The sequence below is a fragment of the Ambystoma mexicanum genome, chromosome 3p (genome assembly GCF_040938575.1).
Source record: "Ambystoma mexicanum isolate Mex_15411 chromosome 3p, UKY_AmexF1_1, whole genome shotgun sequence".
Taxonomy (NCBI): Eukaryota; Metazoa; Chordata; class Amphibia; order Caudata; family Ambystomatidae; genus Ambystoma; species Ambystoma mexicanum.
Window position 1 is genome coordinate 347,939,635 of NC_090925.1, and position 18,947 is coordinate 347,958,581.

General features: G+C 45.9%; 1 protein-coding gene and 1 long non-coding RNA gene across 6 annotated transcripts in view; one reads left to right on the top strand and one right to left on the bottom strand.

Annotated features, from left to right (window-relative positions):
• The window catches only part of LOC138580431 (uncharacterized), a 624,618-nt gene that overhangs the window by 159,433 nt on the left and 446,238 nt on the right, over positions 1 to 18,947 (top strand). The gene's annotated exons all lie outside the window — the stretch shown is intronic.
• Positions 1 to 18,947, bottom strand: part of LOC138580430 (filamin-A-like) — a 456,077-nt gene that overhangs the window by 20,987 nt on the left and 416,143 nt on the right. For all 5 annotated transcript variants that reach the window (XM_069650971.1, XM_069650969.1, XM_069650970.1 and 2 more), the window contains 3 exons: positions 14,058 to 14,195; positions 12,305 to 12,420; positions 6,383 to 6,515 (listed from right to left, as the gene is read on the bottom strand). In XM_069650971.1, the coding sequence (XP_069507072.1) occupies positions 6,383 to 6,515; positions 12,305 to 12,420; positions 14,058 to 14,195 (387 nt within the window). The remainder of the gene's footprint in view (positions 1 to 6,382; positions 6,516 to 12,304; positions 12,421 to 14,057; positions 14,196 to 18,947) is intronic.

An 18,947-nucleotide genomic window follows, 5' to 3' on the forward strand; every position in this document is an offset into this window, starting at 1 on the left:
AAAGCCCATTGCAGGATGGACACCTGCTGAATCCTGTAGAAGTCGACATGCGCCGGGGAGGAGCAGACCGAGTACCTGAATGATAAAAAGACAGAAGAGAAGAAGTATCCGCACGTGGAATTACACGGACAAAGCAAAACCCAGGAGTGCTGGTGAATTCGGACCGTTCCATCAATGTGAAAAAGGGGACCGAGGTGTGGCGCCAGAGGGCAGAGTCAGGGCAGCGCATGCTCCCAGGGCCACAACCCTGCACCCCTCTAAATCTAAAGGGGAAGGTTCTGGTGAAAAAGGTTTTGTCTCCCGTCCCTTGGAATGGATGCCCATGCAGTATGAAGGAAAGGGGACGGGGGCATAAGAGTACACTTATTACAATCTAATCAGTGTTTCAGGATTAGACTACAACATCTGGTGCCTGCATAGTAAATTCACTTTGCAGCGTGTTCCTTAATTGGTATTGCAGATTCCCTGGTCCCATTTGATCAGTTGCCTTACATTTGAGCCTCCTCTCCTTTAGTGTTTCCTGGTTACACAGTTTCTACAGCCGGTGTTCTGGACACCTTAGTACTACAAGCAAGATTGGCACAGAACATCAGTGACATTTTTCATTCATCATCTGTAGTCATTAGCAAATCTGATAAAACCCTCCAAGAATTGAACATTCTAGACTGTGTCCGGTTAAAGGTGCGATTACAAAAAGGTTCGAATGCAATAGGTTCGGGTCAATAGGACCGAAAACAAGGTTACATTTTTTTTTAAATTATATATTTTTTGGGGTTTCCATATAGGTAAAAAAAAGTGGTTTTTCCACAAAAACTGGGGTTGGGTGGGGAGCCCCACCAAAAAAAAAAAAAAAAAATTACTAAAAAAAAAAAGTCAAACCTTTTGTTTTTCGGTCCTTTTGTTTCAACCCCATTGGATTTCGAACCTTTTGATTCGAACCTTTAACCTATAACCATTCTAGACTAGTCAATACAAAGTCCTTGATTTTTGGAATGCCTCGACACCAGACAAAAGCCATCAGAATCGTACAAAATTTAAGAAACTACAAGAGCCTTAAGTGGTAGTCCCCCTGTACTTTTAACTGGCGTTCCTGGGCTTGCAAATGTTCTGACTTGAGACCTTAACTTCACCAGTGGTGGCAAACCAAAGGACCCCGTTAGTCTCCCTGTTAGTCATGTGGCTAAGCTGGTGATGGATTTGCCTGTGTAAAACTTCACTAGGTGAAATACATTTTTGATGGGTCCTTTTTTGACCTCACCCATTAACACAAATATTCGTAGAACCAGAGGGAAGCACCAATTCTATTACCAATTGCCAGAGAGGTTCCAGGTGGCACAGCCTTGAATCTTCTGACCAGGAAGGAGAGTTTAAAAAAGGTGCAGTTGCATTTCTTAGGCCTCTCTTAAACATCCACTTTTCAAGCCCATCCCTTCTTCCAAAGCGGCATCCCGTGCCAGAGAATGAGGAAAACCTGGCAGCAACCAAATGGCCTTTGCTTTCTGCTCCGATCCAGGAAATGGAAGTGTCCAAATCAAAAATAAACCACCCTTCCAAAGGGCCTGGGTGTCCCATCTGCATTGGTGTGCTTTACTGCATGCTGCGAAGCCCCATCCTCTGGAAACTGTCGGCCACAACCTGCAGACCTGGCGACCAGTCCCATGGTATTGCACAGACCCTCTAGGTAGGCATTTTCTTCGCCATCACAAGGCCTACTCTTCATCTTCACAAGAGCGTCTCCTCGCCAATAGAAAACCAGGAACTGTGCCTTATGGGCCCTTTCACACTGGATGTGTCTCCTGCCAAAGACTGCCACCATTCGCAATACTGGTCCCGCTTGGTCTTGGGAGCTCGCCCATCAGAACCGAAAAGCATTTTACCAGTTATTGCCGCTCCCCCCTCCACGGAAAATCACCACCTTTAAAAAAACCTCATAAAAATCAATAAGCAACTGATACATTGTAACTTCTGATTCACAAAGTCTGGTTTCCTGGTAATTATTGTTCGTCCCTTTGTATATAATCTTTATATTAGGAATGGGCAATCAGCATGTGGACCCTCTTCAGTATAGACAAAAAGAATTGTGTACTTGTGAATGAATCCACTGAGTTACATCAGGGCTGCTTGGGAAACATTCTCTTTTACACCTTTCCCTCCATTGATTTCAACGAGGCACCCTTCTTTTGCTTGTTTAACCAGTCAGACTGCAATACAGTTTCTCTTTGCAATTCTTTTATTTTGGTTATTGCAGAGTACCTTACAGTGCAGTGGGTATACCAAGAATCAATATAACTATCTTTTGGGGGTTTTGTTCACTTTATGAGCCAAAGAGAAGTTGGTGGTAGCAGTAAAATTGAATTTCAGATCAGGAAATGCCATGCTGCTTTGCGGGCTAGCGAGTTTGTGAGCAGAGGGGTCTGGGAATGTTTGGTGCCAGAGTCTGTTGCTGGGCGGATGTGAAACCAATGGTTGTCCCAGATTGGAAAACTACTGCCCGATTCAATGTTGCAGATCCTTTGCATTGGTGGGCTTGTACTTGCTTCCAGCTCCAATTCCGGATAAGAGGACAGCTTCTGCAGAAACATTGGAGCAAAGAATCCAAAGAAGAACAGCCCGCTGACAACCAGAGGACAACTTCTGCAGTGGACCTGCATTCCCTCCAGTGTCGGGCCCAGTGAAGCCCTGTTCCTTCTGCAATATCCTACAAGATCCAAGTGCGTTTCAGCCCTTGGACTAGTGGGATCAGCTTGTCTCAATGACAATGAGGGTGCATACCCCAACAGCCCTCGGGTGTGACCCTGGACTGCACGGTGGGGTGACCAGCACCCTTGTGGGCTGCCTTGCCAGAGAAGTGTGTTGAAGACCAGAACTTTGGCGGTTGCCAGCTTGTGCCATAATTCACCTTCTCCTGAAAGGTCAGTGTCCTAGCATCAAAGGAAACTGCTGGAGCTGCTTCTGTGACCACATTCGGACGATTGCCTTGCTACCTGCAAGTGGTGACCGTCACTGGACCTCCTCTTCATCCATCCTGTGGAGTGTTCTGAAGGGGTCTGTACCCCATAGTCATCTGGTGTTGCATCTTGAAGCTGGACCAACTGGGCGAAGCACTTCAACCTGGAATCCCTGGGCATCACTCACTAAAAAAGGACAGAAGAATGGGATTTTACCAGGTCCCATGACGGATAATCTGGAAGTCCCTGGGGAAACGGAGTCAGGGGGTAAGAAACATAACTGTTCCTGCTGACCACCCCTCATTCCCCCCCCCCCCCCGACCCCCGTCATCATCCAAAGGGTAACATTGGGTGCAAAAAGCCCTTTCGTCTCTTAACTCCCTCTTTATTTACGTTTGGTCAAACCTAGGTCAAGTATCCTATACCTGGGCTAGCCTTGGGATGAAGAGTGGAAAACGTGCCAGTCTTTAGATACATACTTAGTCCACCATTAAGTAGTTTTGAACTGATGGAAATTGCCACCACTAGCCCATTGCATCTTTTTAGAGAATACCTTCCCTGGAGAAACCTATTGGAACCAGACATTTGGTCATTAGGCCCCGTACACCACAGGGTGGGACGGCTTAAGTAAATGGGACTTGTGATTGTGCTGGTTCTATTCATTTTAACTGCATCCGATTACTTACCTGGTCAATTATTCATTGATGCATTGTAAGTGAACCTACGGGTGAATGTATAGATCTGTGGTATATGGTTTTGTGTAATACTACCCCCCCCCCCCCCCCCCCCCCCCCAAGTATAATTTTAGTGTGTTCTTAAAGGCCTAATAAAAACCTATTTTATGCGTACGTCTAAGCTGATCCATTGTGTTATTCTGTGCGAACTCACTGGGGCCCCAAGACCACCCTCTCCTAAAATAAAGCTTTGGCTGTTCTCCCACTATGGGTTTTGGCTAAATTTCAAAACTCCCTGTTCACCCAATTAGCGTGGCCTCTAAAATCTTAAGGTCGATTTTAGAAATCCATTGTTAAGACAGATGTCCATGTATGGCCAATTTTCCCTTTAGTTGTGACCCCCCCCCCCCCACCTAGCCTGACTTTCACCAGTGGAGCTCAGCCTTCTGCTGTTCTCCGTTGGGATTTAACATTTTATCAGTGCACAATGTACCTTCCTGTACATTGTGCACTGGGGTCCCTTGTACATTGTGTGCTGGGGTCCCTTTTTCATTTTTAAGGCCCTAGACACCCTTTAAGGATTGTTGGTGAATGTACAAGTTTGTCCAGGACAGAGCTGGTGGCAGCAGTTGCTTTTAAAGCATTTTTGACTTTTCTATGGTCTAAACCGCGTTTGGCCCAGGACAGTGGACAGTGCCTAGAAGGGCCATGCCACAGGGTCCTTTGGACATTTAGTCCCTTTGCCTTCCCCAGGTCAAACAGACTTGGGAATGTCTTATTTGGCAATGCAGACCCCCGCGCAAACCGAAGCTTTCGTGGGCTTCTGCATGCCTTGTGCGCATGCCCACGGTGTGGGCTGGAGCAGCCTAGTTCCAATACACGTCCTGGGTGCCAGGTTGTCTAGTGTGCTGGGATGACTGGGACCACCGTGATCTGTGATTGTGCACGTCTGGGGTGGCTGAATGTGAACAGACCTTATTGGTTTCTCTGTTTCGGTACAAAGGAGATTTGATAAGAGAAGGCACCCTACACCCATTCCAGGTCGATCTATCTTCACACCAAACTCCGTAAAGGAGCCAAGTATCCTGAACCAAAGAAGCAGAATCATGGAACTGCTGGTGACCCACAGAAGGTTTGGCACTGACCCCCATTGTCCCGTTGGAGCCCCAGTTTCTCATCGATCACAGAAGGCCTTTAAGGGAGCTTAAACTGTTGGAGTAGTGGGACTAACTACTCTCGGCAACTTCAGCTTAACCTGCAAGCGAGCCTTTTCGGAAATGATCCTGGACCGCCCAGTGAACGGACCAGCTTGCACGGGATCTTTGCTCTGGAATGGCCAATGACTTGAGTCTTTGGGGAGCATGTGCCCTTGGTAAAAGGCACTCTGCCGCCAAGTTTCGTAAACCTACCATTCCTAGGGAATAAATTAGGAGTCCGCCTGAACCAGAGCATATGCGGTTTCCGTGTCACCCGGCAGTGGTGACTATCTTCGTGGATGCCTTGCTGCTGTGCCCAAAGACTAGCTGCAGTGGAAATGGCCCGATCCCTTCACCAGAAGCCGTGAAACCACCACTGTCACACCATGGACTGAGGTCCCAGAACGCAGCCCCAGAAAACTGAAAAGATGCGAAACTGCAGGATTCGAATCTGCGAACAAACTGGATAGGTGAAGTTTGGTCTGGAGTGCGCTGAGGGTCATGGCCCCTGGTGTATCCAAAGACTTACGCACACGTGTCTGAGAGCCACTCTTTAAGGTAACTGTGCTGCCAACAGATTCCTAGAAATCGCTCTGCCCTCTTGTGGAGACCATCCTTGAAGAGTGGAATTTTATTCTTCATCACCTCACCCACCTTCCTGAGTCACTATAGCGCACTGAAGAGACCCGTTTTGATAATAAACCGCACGATTGAGTGCTCCAGCACTGAATGTACTTTTGAGCACTTCGTAGTGACTGGACTGCCATTCGTTAGGTTTTGAATTCTTGAAGTACTGCCTAACGTATATTCGCACTCCGACTATCCCCTACTGTTGCAGGTTGTGGTTCACTACTTGTGCAATATTCCTTTAGGCCAATAGTTACTGTTGTTTCCTAGTTAGTGTGTTAGTTTTGTAAATATTGTTGAGTTTTACTTTGTTAAAAGGACTTTAATTAATGTATATGTATTTATGATATATACACCAGACAGCAATTTGTGGTGTTTACTGTGTGTGCTCACTGTGGGCTTTCGATCACCCTCACCTCTCCTGAGACCTAGTCCTGACCACCGCCAATGCTACCTTGATTGGTCTGGCTTGTCTAGGTTACCTTGCTCCAAGAAACTAGGCTGGCTTTCTAAACCTCTGCCCACCGGGTCAGAGTTCAGCAACCCATCTTAACATCCATCATAACAGTCACAACTACCACTTGGGGCTTTGCGGGCTTGAAGTAATGACTAGTAGTACCAGAGACACTGAATGGAAGTGTCCCCAACACAGATAGGACACTTTTGCTCTATAAACCTCTAGAGAGCAAGTGGTTAAGTTACTCCACAGTACAAAAGACTTTGACTCTGCAAGATTTAGGAATATAGACTGTTTACATGAAATGCAAGATTTTAAATCCACACCCTTCAAATTGTAATCCAACCCATTTTGTCCATACCTCCACCCACTTTGCTTTCACCCTACAGTTCGTTTTGCATGTAGGTGCAATACAAATCATTACCACAAAAAGTAAGGCACTTTGTTCTGTGAAAACCACATGAACAGTACCCATCTCACCTTCATCAATCTCTGTCACATAGCACTCTTCCAGGGCCCCTGAAGGGCTGTGCAGTTTAGCATCAATGACTCCTTTGGCACCGTTGAGACTTACTGCAAAAGAGGCTGGTTGGTGGACCTTTAACCCAGACTCCTAGGAGCACATCACAAGAGTTAGTAAGACAAAAAACGAAAACTGCTCCACGACAAGAGCACAGGTAGGATTACCAGATACCAATCAGCCTGCCTCCTTTCATAAAACAGTGGGTGAACCCACTACCATTTTGCTACAACTAGTATCGCATGGAATCCCAAAGTAGGATATTACTTTATAAGAAACTGAATTATAGCACCAACAGCGAAAAATCTTTCCCCTTATTTCCATCACTCCTACCCCATCGCCACCCCGTGCCCTGCATGGGTTATTGCTACTCTGGGTAAAGCAGAAACCCCTTGCAAAGCCAAGAGTATCTGATACTCAGAGCTGCCCCAACTGAAGGTCTAAAGCACAAGGAGCCACTGGTATACCCAATCAGGAGTCAAAGGCCAAAGAAAGGTTAAATCGAAAGCATAACCAAGAAGACATTGCATGCCTTACTCAATGGCAATCCCTTCAAACCTTTTAATGAACCAAAACATGTTTAACAAAACTATGTAGAGCTGACTGGTAACAGTGAACCTTAATTTCCTAACTCCAGAGTGAGGTGGGGCAGCAGTGTGCAGAATAAAAGCCGAAGTACTCCCAAGCATACATACCAACATTATCCATTACATTGGGGAAGACACCAGTCCAGAACTGGTTTTAACTTTGCATTCTAGGACTTTTAGTCCTGGGCTTTTCATTATAAACCCCAAACTAAGAAGGTCCTACAATGCAACATTAAAATCCAGACTGGACTATTGTCTCTGTAGTGAAATTACTGTTGGCATGTATGAGAGGAAAACGCAAAGGAACAAAAGGCACAAAGTACCCAAAAGGAAGGAAGCAATGGAGAAGGCAACCACAGGGTTCATCCAATAAACATCAAGTAGCCACAATACATATTCGGGGGGAGCGTCTGGAAAGCCTTATTGCATGGAAATTAGACAAGGGGAGATTTGTATTAGAAAATGTAAATCTTTAAAAAGACAATTTACAAATGCATTTTGGAACACCCTTTTAACTGCCGTGTGATACCATGGCATTGCACTATGACAAATGTTTAGTTGAAGAGCTCCTCAGAAATTGTAAATTAGAAGTGGCAGTTCAGCAAACCATTCCCACTTAAACCGCAAACGAAATACCAGCCTTAAAAGCCAGGGGCTGCAAACCCTAATCTTACCTGTGTGCAGCTAAAAGATTTAAAGAGGGAGAAGATTGACAGGAGGCACTCTGTGGTATTGTAGCAACCTTCCAATCATCAAATCCTCCAGTCAAACCTGAACACGAGGCCAACCTCTGCCAGCATAGCGATATGATACATACGTCATTTATAACGCGCCTGTACACAAGTGTGTCTAGGTGTGTCAAAAGTATAGCAAACTTAGCAACCTAAGTTAATACAATCCCATTAAAACCAACATCCCCCAATCTCAAAGCAAAGGTGCGCGCACCATACCACTGCAGTGCTCTCCAAAACTTTTCCTCTTTAAAGCATTAGCTGCACCATGGATCCAAGCATACAGACAGAAAAGAGTCTGTTACAAGCCTTTAAGAGAGACACGAGAAAAACATGTACAGCCCCGCCCCTTTCTTTGGCCAGCTTGGGGGAAGGGGGGGTGGGGGGGATGTCTCCTCCACCATTCTGCATCTTTGGGTGAGTGTGTGACTATGCTGTCTGTCCTGGCTTCACTGTTCCTACTTCATCTGAAGAGTTGCTTGCTGCGATGGTCTAAACTGAGCACATGTTAGTTTAGGTTTACAGAACCTCCCCTGGAGGTTGGTGGGACCTTGCTTTAATGGTTTAGTGACTGTCACCCCATTCTGAATCAGCAAATATTGTGTCCCTGAAATGTTAAGAGCAAACATTGACACAACTACTGCATGTGCAGGTGTGAACAGGCAATTCAGGCTTGCACATGTGCAGCAAAGGAATGAAAGCAGCTTAAACATATGTTTGGTAGGACACAGGGAATGCCAAAGGGTGTGGCCAGTCTTGCATACCAAAGAGGTCAATATTAAGAACCCCAGTTGGGTAGAAACAGCCTCATGAAAGCTACAATTCTAGATTGTTAGAAAACCACCAATGAAGTGTTCCTGTAGACTCAGCCAGTTGCATAGGGTGAGCATAGAAAGGAATGTAAGATGCACAGATGGCCACCAATGATACCCTGCCAGTTCAGCTGTGTACACTTTCCAGTTCATGTTTTACAGCGCATCCTGCCCATCAGACTGCGCCAGTTTGACTCCATCCCTTCCATGTTACACAATTTCTGTTAACCTTCCCTGGGAACTTGCTTCCAACTAACCTGCCTCAAGCCCCTACACCAAAAGCACTACACTTTGAGATCATTGTTGAACTGTTAAATAAGATGCGATGTTTAGTGCTAAACCTCGCTCACTTGTGAACCCCCAGAACGCACTGGTGGATTATTTTTCCTTATACCTCTGAGTGGGGACCTTTTTCCACACTCACTTTATTTTACTCTTCATGGGTGTCATTTTTAAAGACAGTCTTTCGGATTTTATACTTTGACAACATTTTGGAATATAACTTTTGTTGCGGGGTTGCCCTTTGGGCTTCACTTTTAATTTTCTCTGGATAACCTTGGTAGTACTACAGTTCCCAAGTTTAGAAAGGATATCGATGTGAAACCAGCACACCCCACCTTATGTCAAGTGCTGGGGAGATGGTGTATCCCCTCTCATTCTAACTAACATTCCTGTTATAAGGAAAAGCGTACCCTGAATGGCTGGTGGCATTGAACCTTTTTACTAATTCAGTGCACCTTTACTGTTACTGCAGGCCGTTTCCACAGCTGTGGTAAAAAGGCACCCAAAATGGCCTGGTCTTTTTGCCTTTTCGAGTTAGTCCTTTCTTGGTCCGTCCCCCCATCCCCTGTCAGTCTTGGTGGAAGACCTTGGGCAAAGCCCACCCAGGCTCCAGAGTGTCTGGGGTGGCAAGATGAGCGGTAGGCATCCACAACTCTGCAGTTCTTAGTCTTCCAGCCTTCCTGCTGGAATGCAGTAGCAACTGGGAGGTTGACTGTTCTGAAAGGACTGCCACCCCCTCAGGTTTGAATGTTGCATGCCTGTCTTATTGCCTGGATTCCTGTATAAAGGTTGGATCCTGGAAGCTGAAGAGGTAGTCGACCACTGGAACCGAAGAGGAAGATTAAGAAAAGCCGGCTGAGATGATTTCCAGCAACTGGAGAGCCTACTGCGTAACTGGAGCCTGCAGTTTACCCTTCCATCCAAGCAACATGGGGATCCTGACAAGGGCGATACCGACCCAGGGCCTGGTGAGATCCACTAGACTTAAGACCTGCATTTTGAGCCATCCCATGTTACGCTGCGACCTTGAGGGGCTGCAATACCCCCAAAACCCTATGACCTTTGGTCATTGTGCAGGGCACAGTCTTCTGTATCTTTATGAACCAAAAACCTGGGACCTTCTGCTGTACCTCCAGAGACACAAATTGAGTCCTTGAAGTCAACTCACCCGAGTGCTGGACCAGATCAGCGTTGTGAATCAGACTGGCGATAGTCTTCTCCTAGCTCCTGAAAAGGGCACCAAAACCACAGCCGCAAATAAACTCTTGCTTGGAGCCTTCCCAGTTTATCCCAGCTGCGAAATCCCTTTGTGTCCAGTCTTCATGACAAGGAATTCATCGACTGGGTTTTTGGCTGCAGATCCTGAAGTTGTCCTGCTACAAACACTTCTGTGCGGAGGTACTGTGTTGGCTTGGGCATTTACTAAGTCTCTTGTGATGCCGGTGTAGTTTTGGGGTGTCCAATGTAATTGGGAGGCCTGTCCAGTTCACCCAGGCCCCTGCTGGAATCCTCCCATGGTGTCTTCTGGATAGCCCCTGGACCATCACCCAACTATAAAGTAAGGTACTTACTTGTTCTAAACGTCTTCCTTAGGAATTCAGACTTTTGCTACTTAACCTATCCTGACCCGCCTGTTAGACACTAGACCCTAGTGAACTCCCACCCCCATTCTGCCACATGCTCCAAGAATAAGGGAAAGACTTAAGGATTGGGCCTTTCGTTGAGAAAAGGGGAAAAAGGGAATACGTGTTTGAAAGTTACTTAGTTGCAAAAGAACTTGGTTGGTAACTGAGAGTGAACAGTTACAAAAGTGATTTACCTTAGAAATGTATAGAATATGGCCAGTTGGATTCTTGTTTGAGAAGTCCCCTCACCAGAGTGCTGGATCTTGCAGATTGGAATCGTGCCTCCGGAGATCCAGCAGGATGCCCACAAAGTTTCAGAAGACCGTGCACCGCACAATGGCTTGAGGTTGCAGCACGGTGTGGGATAGCTCAAAATGCAGGACTTCTTGAGTCTAGTGGGGCTCACCAGGGTCGGGAGTCCCAGGTCGATTGGAAGGAAGGGCTACTGCAGGCTCTCCGGCCTCCTTGGGGGGGGGGGGGGGGGGGAGTAGGGGGGAGGGTTGGCAATCCTTTCAGGATAGCAAGCCTCCCAATTTGAACTGGATTCTCACACTTAGGCTGGAAGACAAAGGACGGCAGAGTTTGACTCCTCCCCTGCTTCCTGCCTTCACAGACACTCTGGGCCTGGGCAGGGAGTCCACAGGACTCCTGCCGAAGATAGAATCCCACAAAGTAATTTCCTGCCCTGGATGTCAGGGGAAGGAAAAAGAAAGGACAAGGAACACTAAAATGGTGAAAAAACAAGACTGGCTCATTTTGGTAAAATGAGCACCCATGGGCGCCTTTACTGAGACTGGAAATAAGGTTCACTGCCACCAGCCATTAAAGGCAGGTTTGTCCTGATAACAAATGTTACATTTAAAATGAGACGGGGGATACCCAGTATCCCCCGAGCACTCCACCTAAGGTGAGGGGTGCTGGTATCACCTAATAAAATGCCAAAAGGGATCCAAAGACCCCTTCGACCGTTGGGAACTGTAGTTATCACAAGGTTAGCCAGAAAAAGTTAAAATTGTATCCCCTAGGGCAACCCAGCAACAGTAGGCACTTATTGCCAAAAAGTTCTCATAGGATAACTAAAAAGACACTAGAGTCTTTAAAATGACACCCATGAAAAGAGTAAAAGATTCTGTGAGAACTGGTGGAAAAGTAATCCACCAGTAAAAGCAAAAAGGTCTGGGGTTGACACAGGTCAGGAAGATGCATCGCTGCTATTAAAATCTTGCCTAACTAAAAGCAATAAATTATTACAACCTTAGTTCACCTGAGTTATCCTGAACGTAGTCATAGGTTTATAGTGTTGCATAAATGTGTATTTCACTATTCAGGAAAGTATCCTGGTACTTACCCACCAAGATTTAACTTGACCTATTTGTATCTATAATAAATCTATTTTTTAAAATAAAACTTGTGCATTAGTGTTTCTTTTACACCATTTGTATGCTACAGATTCTTTGTACTGATCCTACCGCCCTCTCCCTCCTAAAATGAGGCTGGCGGCTCTGTCTACGCTACCAAATGCTCAGGTACAGTACAGCCTTACACTAGGAGTGGATTTCTGTACTGTCAGTTGTATGGTTTTACTAAGCCATTAGTTGGACTTCAGAAAACTCTGCGAACACCAACTGAGTTTTTTTTTTTTAATAGGATGCCCCTTCTACACTGGTCTCATTGTCCAACTCCAAGGTATACAATCTTTGGCACTACCGAGCCACAGTTTGCAGACCCTGGTGCAATTGAATAAGCCCTTACTTAGATCTTCAGGTTCTAGCCATGAGTCAGAAGTGAAGGCCCCAGCCCTGGCTTGTAAGGGGGCGAGGAAGATTGTTTTTCCCAGTGCCTCACCTGAAGACTGGCAACAGTGAGCCTGCGGGCATCATCTGATGGCGTGGTCACTGGAACGACGTATGGACTGTCTGGGATGGGGTCATCATTGAACTTCACAGACACTTCATAGTCTCCTGCAAGAGAAATGTACAGATGTAAAGGGGCTATAAAGTCATCTTCGGTGGTTTGCATTAACAAAGGCAAAAGCTTTATAGAATATAGTGTATTGGTTAGAATGTGACCACTTGCAACAAAAATCGAATCTGCAAATTGCAGGGCCGGGGCAATTGCTGTAACATTAGCCTCGAGGGCTATAGGGTGTCTTGCAGAAGACGACCACATTTGGTGAAAGCAAAGTAATGCTCAATCTGGTGCTGCTACTTTGCTTTGCTACAACAATCTTTGGGCTCAAAATGTTACCAAAAGTGATTGCTCAGCATGAATAGTTTTAGCCGACTATTTAATGCCCTTTAAAAAAACGGGGCTATATAAAAATACATCATAGTTTCCGGTTCAGAAACTAACAAAGTTCATTTTAGCAGAAGCAAATGTGATTAATAATTCACAATATGTTCTGCAATTAGCCCAAGAATAATCCATTACCACTGTGGGAGAGGGTTTCTTAAACTAAAGCTTTTTGCGGGTTCATTGTTGCTCAACAAGTTAGCTTCACCAGCTCGCGACAATGCGCTGCACTTTGCTGAACAGTCTTGCTGCAGAGGGTTCGGTCAGTGGGAGGGGGCTGGAAATGTGCAAAAGCATGAGATCCACATAACTCTCCCGCCTATGCCACCGAATGTAATAACTTCTTTCAGCCAAAAAGGCAGGTCTAATAGGGTTATACCCACACCACACGATTACACAAATTATATAGTATGCGGGTAATGAACAGGATTGTCAACTTTGCAAGGTCTTGGTTTTAACAGCCAGCGGGCATGGCGTGATTAGGGCATTAGTGCAATAACAACATTACTGACCTGGAACAGTATTTTTGCTTGCACCAGTTTTAGATTCCCTAGCTTGGCATAGTATGGTTTAGTTAATGCAGTGGCTGACCTGCAGCATTACACAAAGGTTTCAGTGCGGCTTCAAAAGGACTAGGCATCAATTGCACACAATGTGCCATCCACAATGGCCCCCCACCCCATCTTATTTTCTTTTAAGGTTTACTCAGCTGTACATTTATAATCACAATATATCACCAAGTAGAAAGGTCAATGCTCTACCCACCTGCTAGCTTTGGTGACTGTGAAACCGATGGATGTTGCAAAAAGTCAGGTTAATCTTTAAGATGTGAATCTTTGATTAACACTTTGCATTGTCAAGAATCATTTCAGCACTGCTTGCCCCACTTGTGAATCTGCTCTGGTTTGTGTTCATGCAGTGCAGCTTTGCGAGTATATGCACCGAACCGGTCAGCAAATGGGACATGTGGTAAACATTAAGTGTGGCCCAGGTTGATCTAGTCTAGCGGAATAGGCCTTTGGTTTAGTAGTTCGCTACCTAACAATTGCGTTACACCAACCATGTAGATAGCCCTGCTTTGCTGATGGAATACCAGCAGATTGCAGCTGTCACATAAATCCACTGCTTGGTTGTGTTTGTATTTCACTGATGTGGTGTTCTAGGAAGCCAACTAGTCGACCTGCAAGGGATTTTTACACCTGGTCCAACCTCTGCGCTCAAATACACCACACTGCCTGTAAAGTCGGACAGATGCACCATGTTCGCAACACATTTCATGCAAGGACAGCAAGCAACAACCACCTACCAGGCTCCTGCACGATGTATGACACCCCACATGAACCATCCTTCCGGTCCTCAAAAGCTATCTCAGCCTTGCTGGGACCCTCCACAGCAATGGAGAGACCGCCAGCTCCTGCCTCACGTGTCCAGATGCTAAACTCCGCTGCAAAATAAGGACAAGAGTTTAGATTTTCCTTCAAGCAAAGCAAACACCTTACTTTCATAGTTGATCAATTTCCTAACTTCATGCTAAGTGTATGGGTGGGATGAGACCCGTTTTGCACACACCCTTTTGCATGTCAATAACCAACATGGTGTTCAAAGTATCAACCACTGGACCATTTACAACAAACTACTTCAGACTCCAGAAAAATGCAGGGGGCAGCCTGGTTATAATGAACCATCTGTACTGTAGCATCGCCTAAACCAAAAGGATCAGTAACATTCTAAAAGTATCGCAAGCCAACAATCAGATCCCATGCTGCAATTAAGAACCAGCAACTGAATTCATTAGTATGGCTGTAGAATGCACTACTGAGGTATAATGCTCCAGCAGAGCAATCTAAGCATTGCCCATCAATTAGTCAAAGTAAAGGTCCATTCAGAGGTAAGCTACCATCACCCGTACAAAAGGTATGAGTCAGGACCAGAGTCCATGAACCACTTTACCAATTTTGAGGGTTCCAGGTGATACCAATATTTGGAACTGTGGTTTAAGCCTAGTCCTGGCTAAAAACAGACATTATTGGCATGCTAGAACAGTTTTTCTGAAGTCCAACTAAGGGCTTAGTAAAACCATACAACTGAGACAGTACAAGACATGACACTTAGTATAAGGCTGTACCACCTGAGTATATGGTAGCGCAGCCAGGCTCATCTTAGGAGGGAGAGCAGGCTTTAGGTTGGTACAAAGAAATTGTAGCATACATACGGTCCAAAAGAAACACTGAAACGAAACACTATGTATTGTACAAATAAATGATTTAAATACAGGTAGGACAAGATGAATCTTGGGTAAATAAGTACAATCACATTATATGTAAACACTTATAAAAACCGACTCACTTACGGGATACAACCTTAATAAAAGTAGTCAAGGCAAGTCAAAACTATTACACATTCAGAATGCAATCCGCTATTCTTGGGGAGTAAAACCAGGTTGCATATACTTTTTGAATACAGTCAGTATTTCAAGGGTAGTAGACTGTCAGTCATGCAGTGACTCAGTTATGAAATCACATAACAAACCAACTCCATTACAAATATACTCCTTGCAACATTTTTTAGAACTCAGTTCAGAGTGAGTAAAACTCCTACTTTCTGGAGGGGCCTTAAACTACAAAGGGACGAGTACTAACACTATTTTAGAATGCACTAAGCAAATCAGGGACAGTAAAACCCCATTACACTTAAGGAAGGCAGCAGTATTTCAAGGTAATTAATAGACCTTGTGACATTTTGGGAAATGCTCTAAGCAGATTCAGGGGAGGCACAAACCAGTGTTACAAGTTTACTTTTCTGACTAGTGGAACACACATTAACGGAACAGTACGAACCGACAACTACATTTAGGATAACCTTGTTATACCAGGTGAGCAAGACCTAATTTTGTAACAAACTATTACAGTTGCTTTTCAGATCAGTGGAACACCCAAGGTAAGTAATAACTCTCCAAACATACTGTAGGAGGGTAAATGCAGACCAAGGTTAATAACACCCACAATACACAGCTATTCAAGGCAAGTAAAACCCAAGGCAGACTTCTAGACAGGCTATACAGCAAGTTAGGGGAAGCAAGACCCAGTTGGTAAACATTCTTATAGTAGGTGAAGTAAACGGCATTAGGTTTGGGAAGTGGGGGGAACCTGGAGTTCCAGCAGGATGTCAAAGTTTCAGCGCAATTCGGAATACCTTGAGTTCCGAGGGTATTTGGGTATTGCAGCACTACAAGGTAGCAGCATGACATGAAATGGCTCAAAATGCATGTATTCTTGAGTCTAGTGGATCTCACCGGGCTTTGGGTCAGTGTTTTCCGGACACCCAGATCATTTGGAAGGAAGAGTACCAGCAGACTCAGATTACACAGCAGGCTCTGATCACTGGAAATCGCTATGGTCATTTAATTTTACTATTCGGGTTCAGCTCCATTGGTAGACTTGTCAGCAGGTTCAGAGTATTTATCAGGAACTACAGCACAACTTCTGCATTCTCTCCCAGCATTTTTCAGCAAGGGGTGGTCTGGCTGTTGTAAAGACTGGAGGGGGGCGTCTGTACTTCTCTTTATGGTAGAGGAGAGGCACATAGGACCACAGCCAAGATTGTCCATTGTTGGTAGCAATGGACGAGCAATCAGGGCCTAGTTTCTCAGGAGGTGATGTGGGCTGGTTCTCAAGTACAGTGTAGTCCAAGCACCCACAAATGAAGGTCTGCACACTTAGTTAAAACAGTCTTTATATAATTAAGTTCACGGTTATGTACAATATCACGATAAGTCACTTTGTACTCAGTTATGTACAATAGAAAATCTATACAGTTCTATGTGGAACCACAATTACTATTCGATCTCTTTAAAGTGCATCAACTATACGGTTAGATGTCAAAAATCAGTTTGTAAAGGAAACCAACAATAGACATAAGAGGAAAGCAGTTGGTTAGAACAATTGGCAGAATACTGGCCCCTACCATTACAGTTCTGTGTGGAGATGTCCCCCCCACCCCCCCGCCCAACCTGGGCAACCTGTAGAATAAAGATATTACAAGCCCATTCCATATATTGTTCACAAGAGTCTTTCCAATAGTTCAGCAACCCCAAAGTACCTGGTGTTGTAGAGTTCCTCGTCAGGAAATAGACGGTCCTTCTTGAGTGCACTCCCTTTAAGACAGGAGCCATGGGTCGAACGTCCGGCAATGAACAGGTTGAACTACGGCGGTGGAGTGGCAGCTTCGTTCCTAGCAGGGCTAGTCGACGCGGACCGTAGATATCCCGCAAGGAAGAGGCGTGCGGGGCACCTGGATGTCGATATTTCAGGACCGCAAAGATTGAAGAACTGTGGCCCAGCAAGGGCGTAGTGTCATCGGCGTCTGGTCTTTAGGTGGCAGGAAACCCACTGGTGGATGCTCCTCCGCGCGTCGACGGCCTGGCCTTCTCCAGCGGGATAAGGTGGTCTGCGGTGCGGATGAGCGCATCCGTGAATCGAAAGTCTTAGGCAACGGGAACACTGTGGCTCCGGTTGGCGACAGTGGTAGTAGACGGTGACGGACAACAGTCTGGGTGCTTCTCCTTGGGATTCCGCAGCAGTCCCCCGTCTCCGGTCGGCAGCCTTTCGTAGGACTGTCTAACAGGGAGCTTTGGCAGAGATCAGCTGGTGCACGATGGTCCCTCGTAGCGCAAGAGGGCGCCTTACCAGGTCCTCTCTGGGTCAGTCCTTGAGAGACAGCGGCTTTCAGATTGATGAAGTAGAGCAACAGCACTACTTCTCTTCCAGCAGGGCTTCAAGGTCAAGCTTCAGTTTCTCTTCAGCTTCTGAACGATTTCTAGCAGTGAGAGGCCCCCAGATATACTAGTTGATCTCCCATTCATTCTGCTGGGTCACACTCAGGCAACCAATTGCTCAGAAGGGCATTCAGCAGTCAGCCAGACAATCAGGCGCACAGTGCATTCAAGCCATTCTTCTCCATCCTGACACTCACAACACAGAATGTGTATTGGGACAAGTACCCAGCCATTCAACACTGCACACTGCATTCATACCAGTTTCGGGCAGGGCTGTCTCAGTCATTGTGTCAAACACCAGAAACCAGACATCCACAACAAGAAGTGTATATTCGTCACACACTCCATTCACCCAGGTCCCACCCACAGGCGCACCCACAACAAAAGGTTTTTGGGAAGGCTCCAGCCAGTCTGGTCGGCACTTCCCCAAACTACCATATATGGAACTTCCACCAAACAGCCAGTCAGGGGGAATGGACAGAGTCAGGGCTTCTCGGGACTTCGAGAAGATCAAGGTCACAGGCGATGGAAGGCAAGAGGCCACGGGGGCCATCTTATTTCCATCAGGAATCTACCGCTTCCAATGGCAGGGCCTGGGCATCCCAAAATGGAAGACGCTCAGGGGACCGGTCATTTCAGCATGGAGCTGCCACCCGCACGTACCCTGCTCTGTGGGCCACACAGGTGCCCAAAACCACACTAGTGGCACAAGGTTACACCCCCACCTATGGGTGCCATAAGGGTATCCCATGGGTCTAAACACCAATCCAAAAGAGCTGCACCGCGAGGAGTCCCACATGAACGCCTGCGCAGAAAACATGACAGAACACACGATAAAAGGCAGTAAAGGACAAGGATATGGAGGCCCTGTCCCTCCAATGCTTTTCCAGCACCACAGCTGTCCATACAGGACAGCACATAAACACCCCTCCCACCCCCCAAAATGGGAGGTTGTTCCTTTCAAGCAAGGAAAAACAATGTTACCAGGTAAGTAACAAAGTGGATACATTGCATCCCCCGCACTCCACATAAGGTGAAATCCCCCTTTACTACTTGGGAACAGTAATTCACACAAATACATTAAAAAAAATTAACAGAGGAGCCTAAGGGGGCAACCCTCCCTAAGCCCAAAAGTTGTTGGAAACCAACATCAACCATACACTATGGAGGGACAAAAAGGTAACCCAAAAATATTTTTTTCTAAAAAGTGTAAAAGACTAGGAGGAGGGGGATGGGGGGGGGAAGAGAAGAGCTTCCCCTTCACATAGGGACAAGGTACAATAGCTACCAAGTCCAAGCATACAGTTCTAGGGTTAACACAGCTCAGGAAGATTTATCATCAATATGAAAATCTTATCCAACATGGCTTTGCTCGAATTGGTGTCCCTCCAACCCACATGAATCGTAGCCTTGCCCATACCT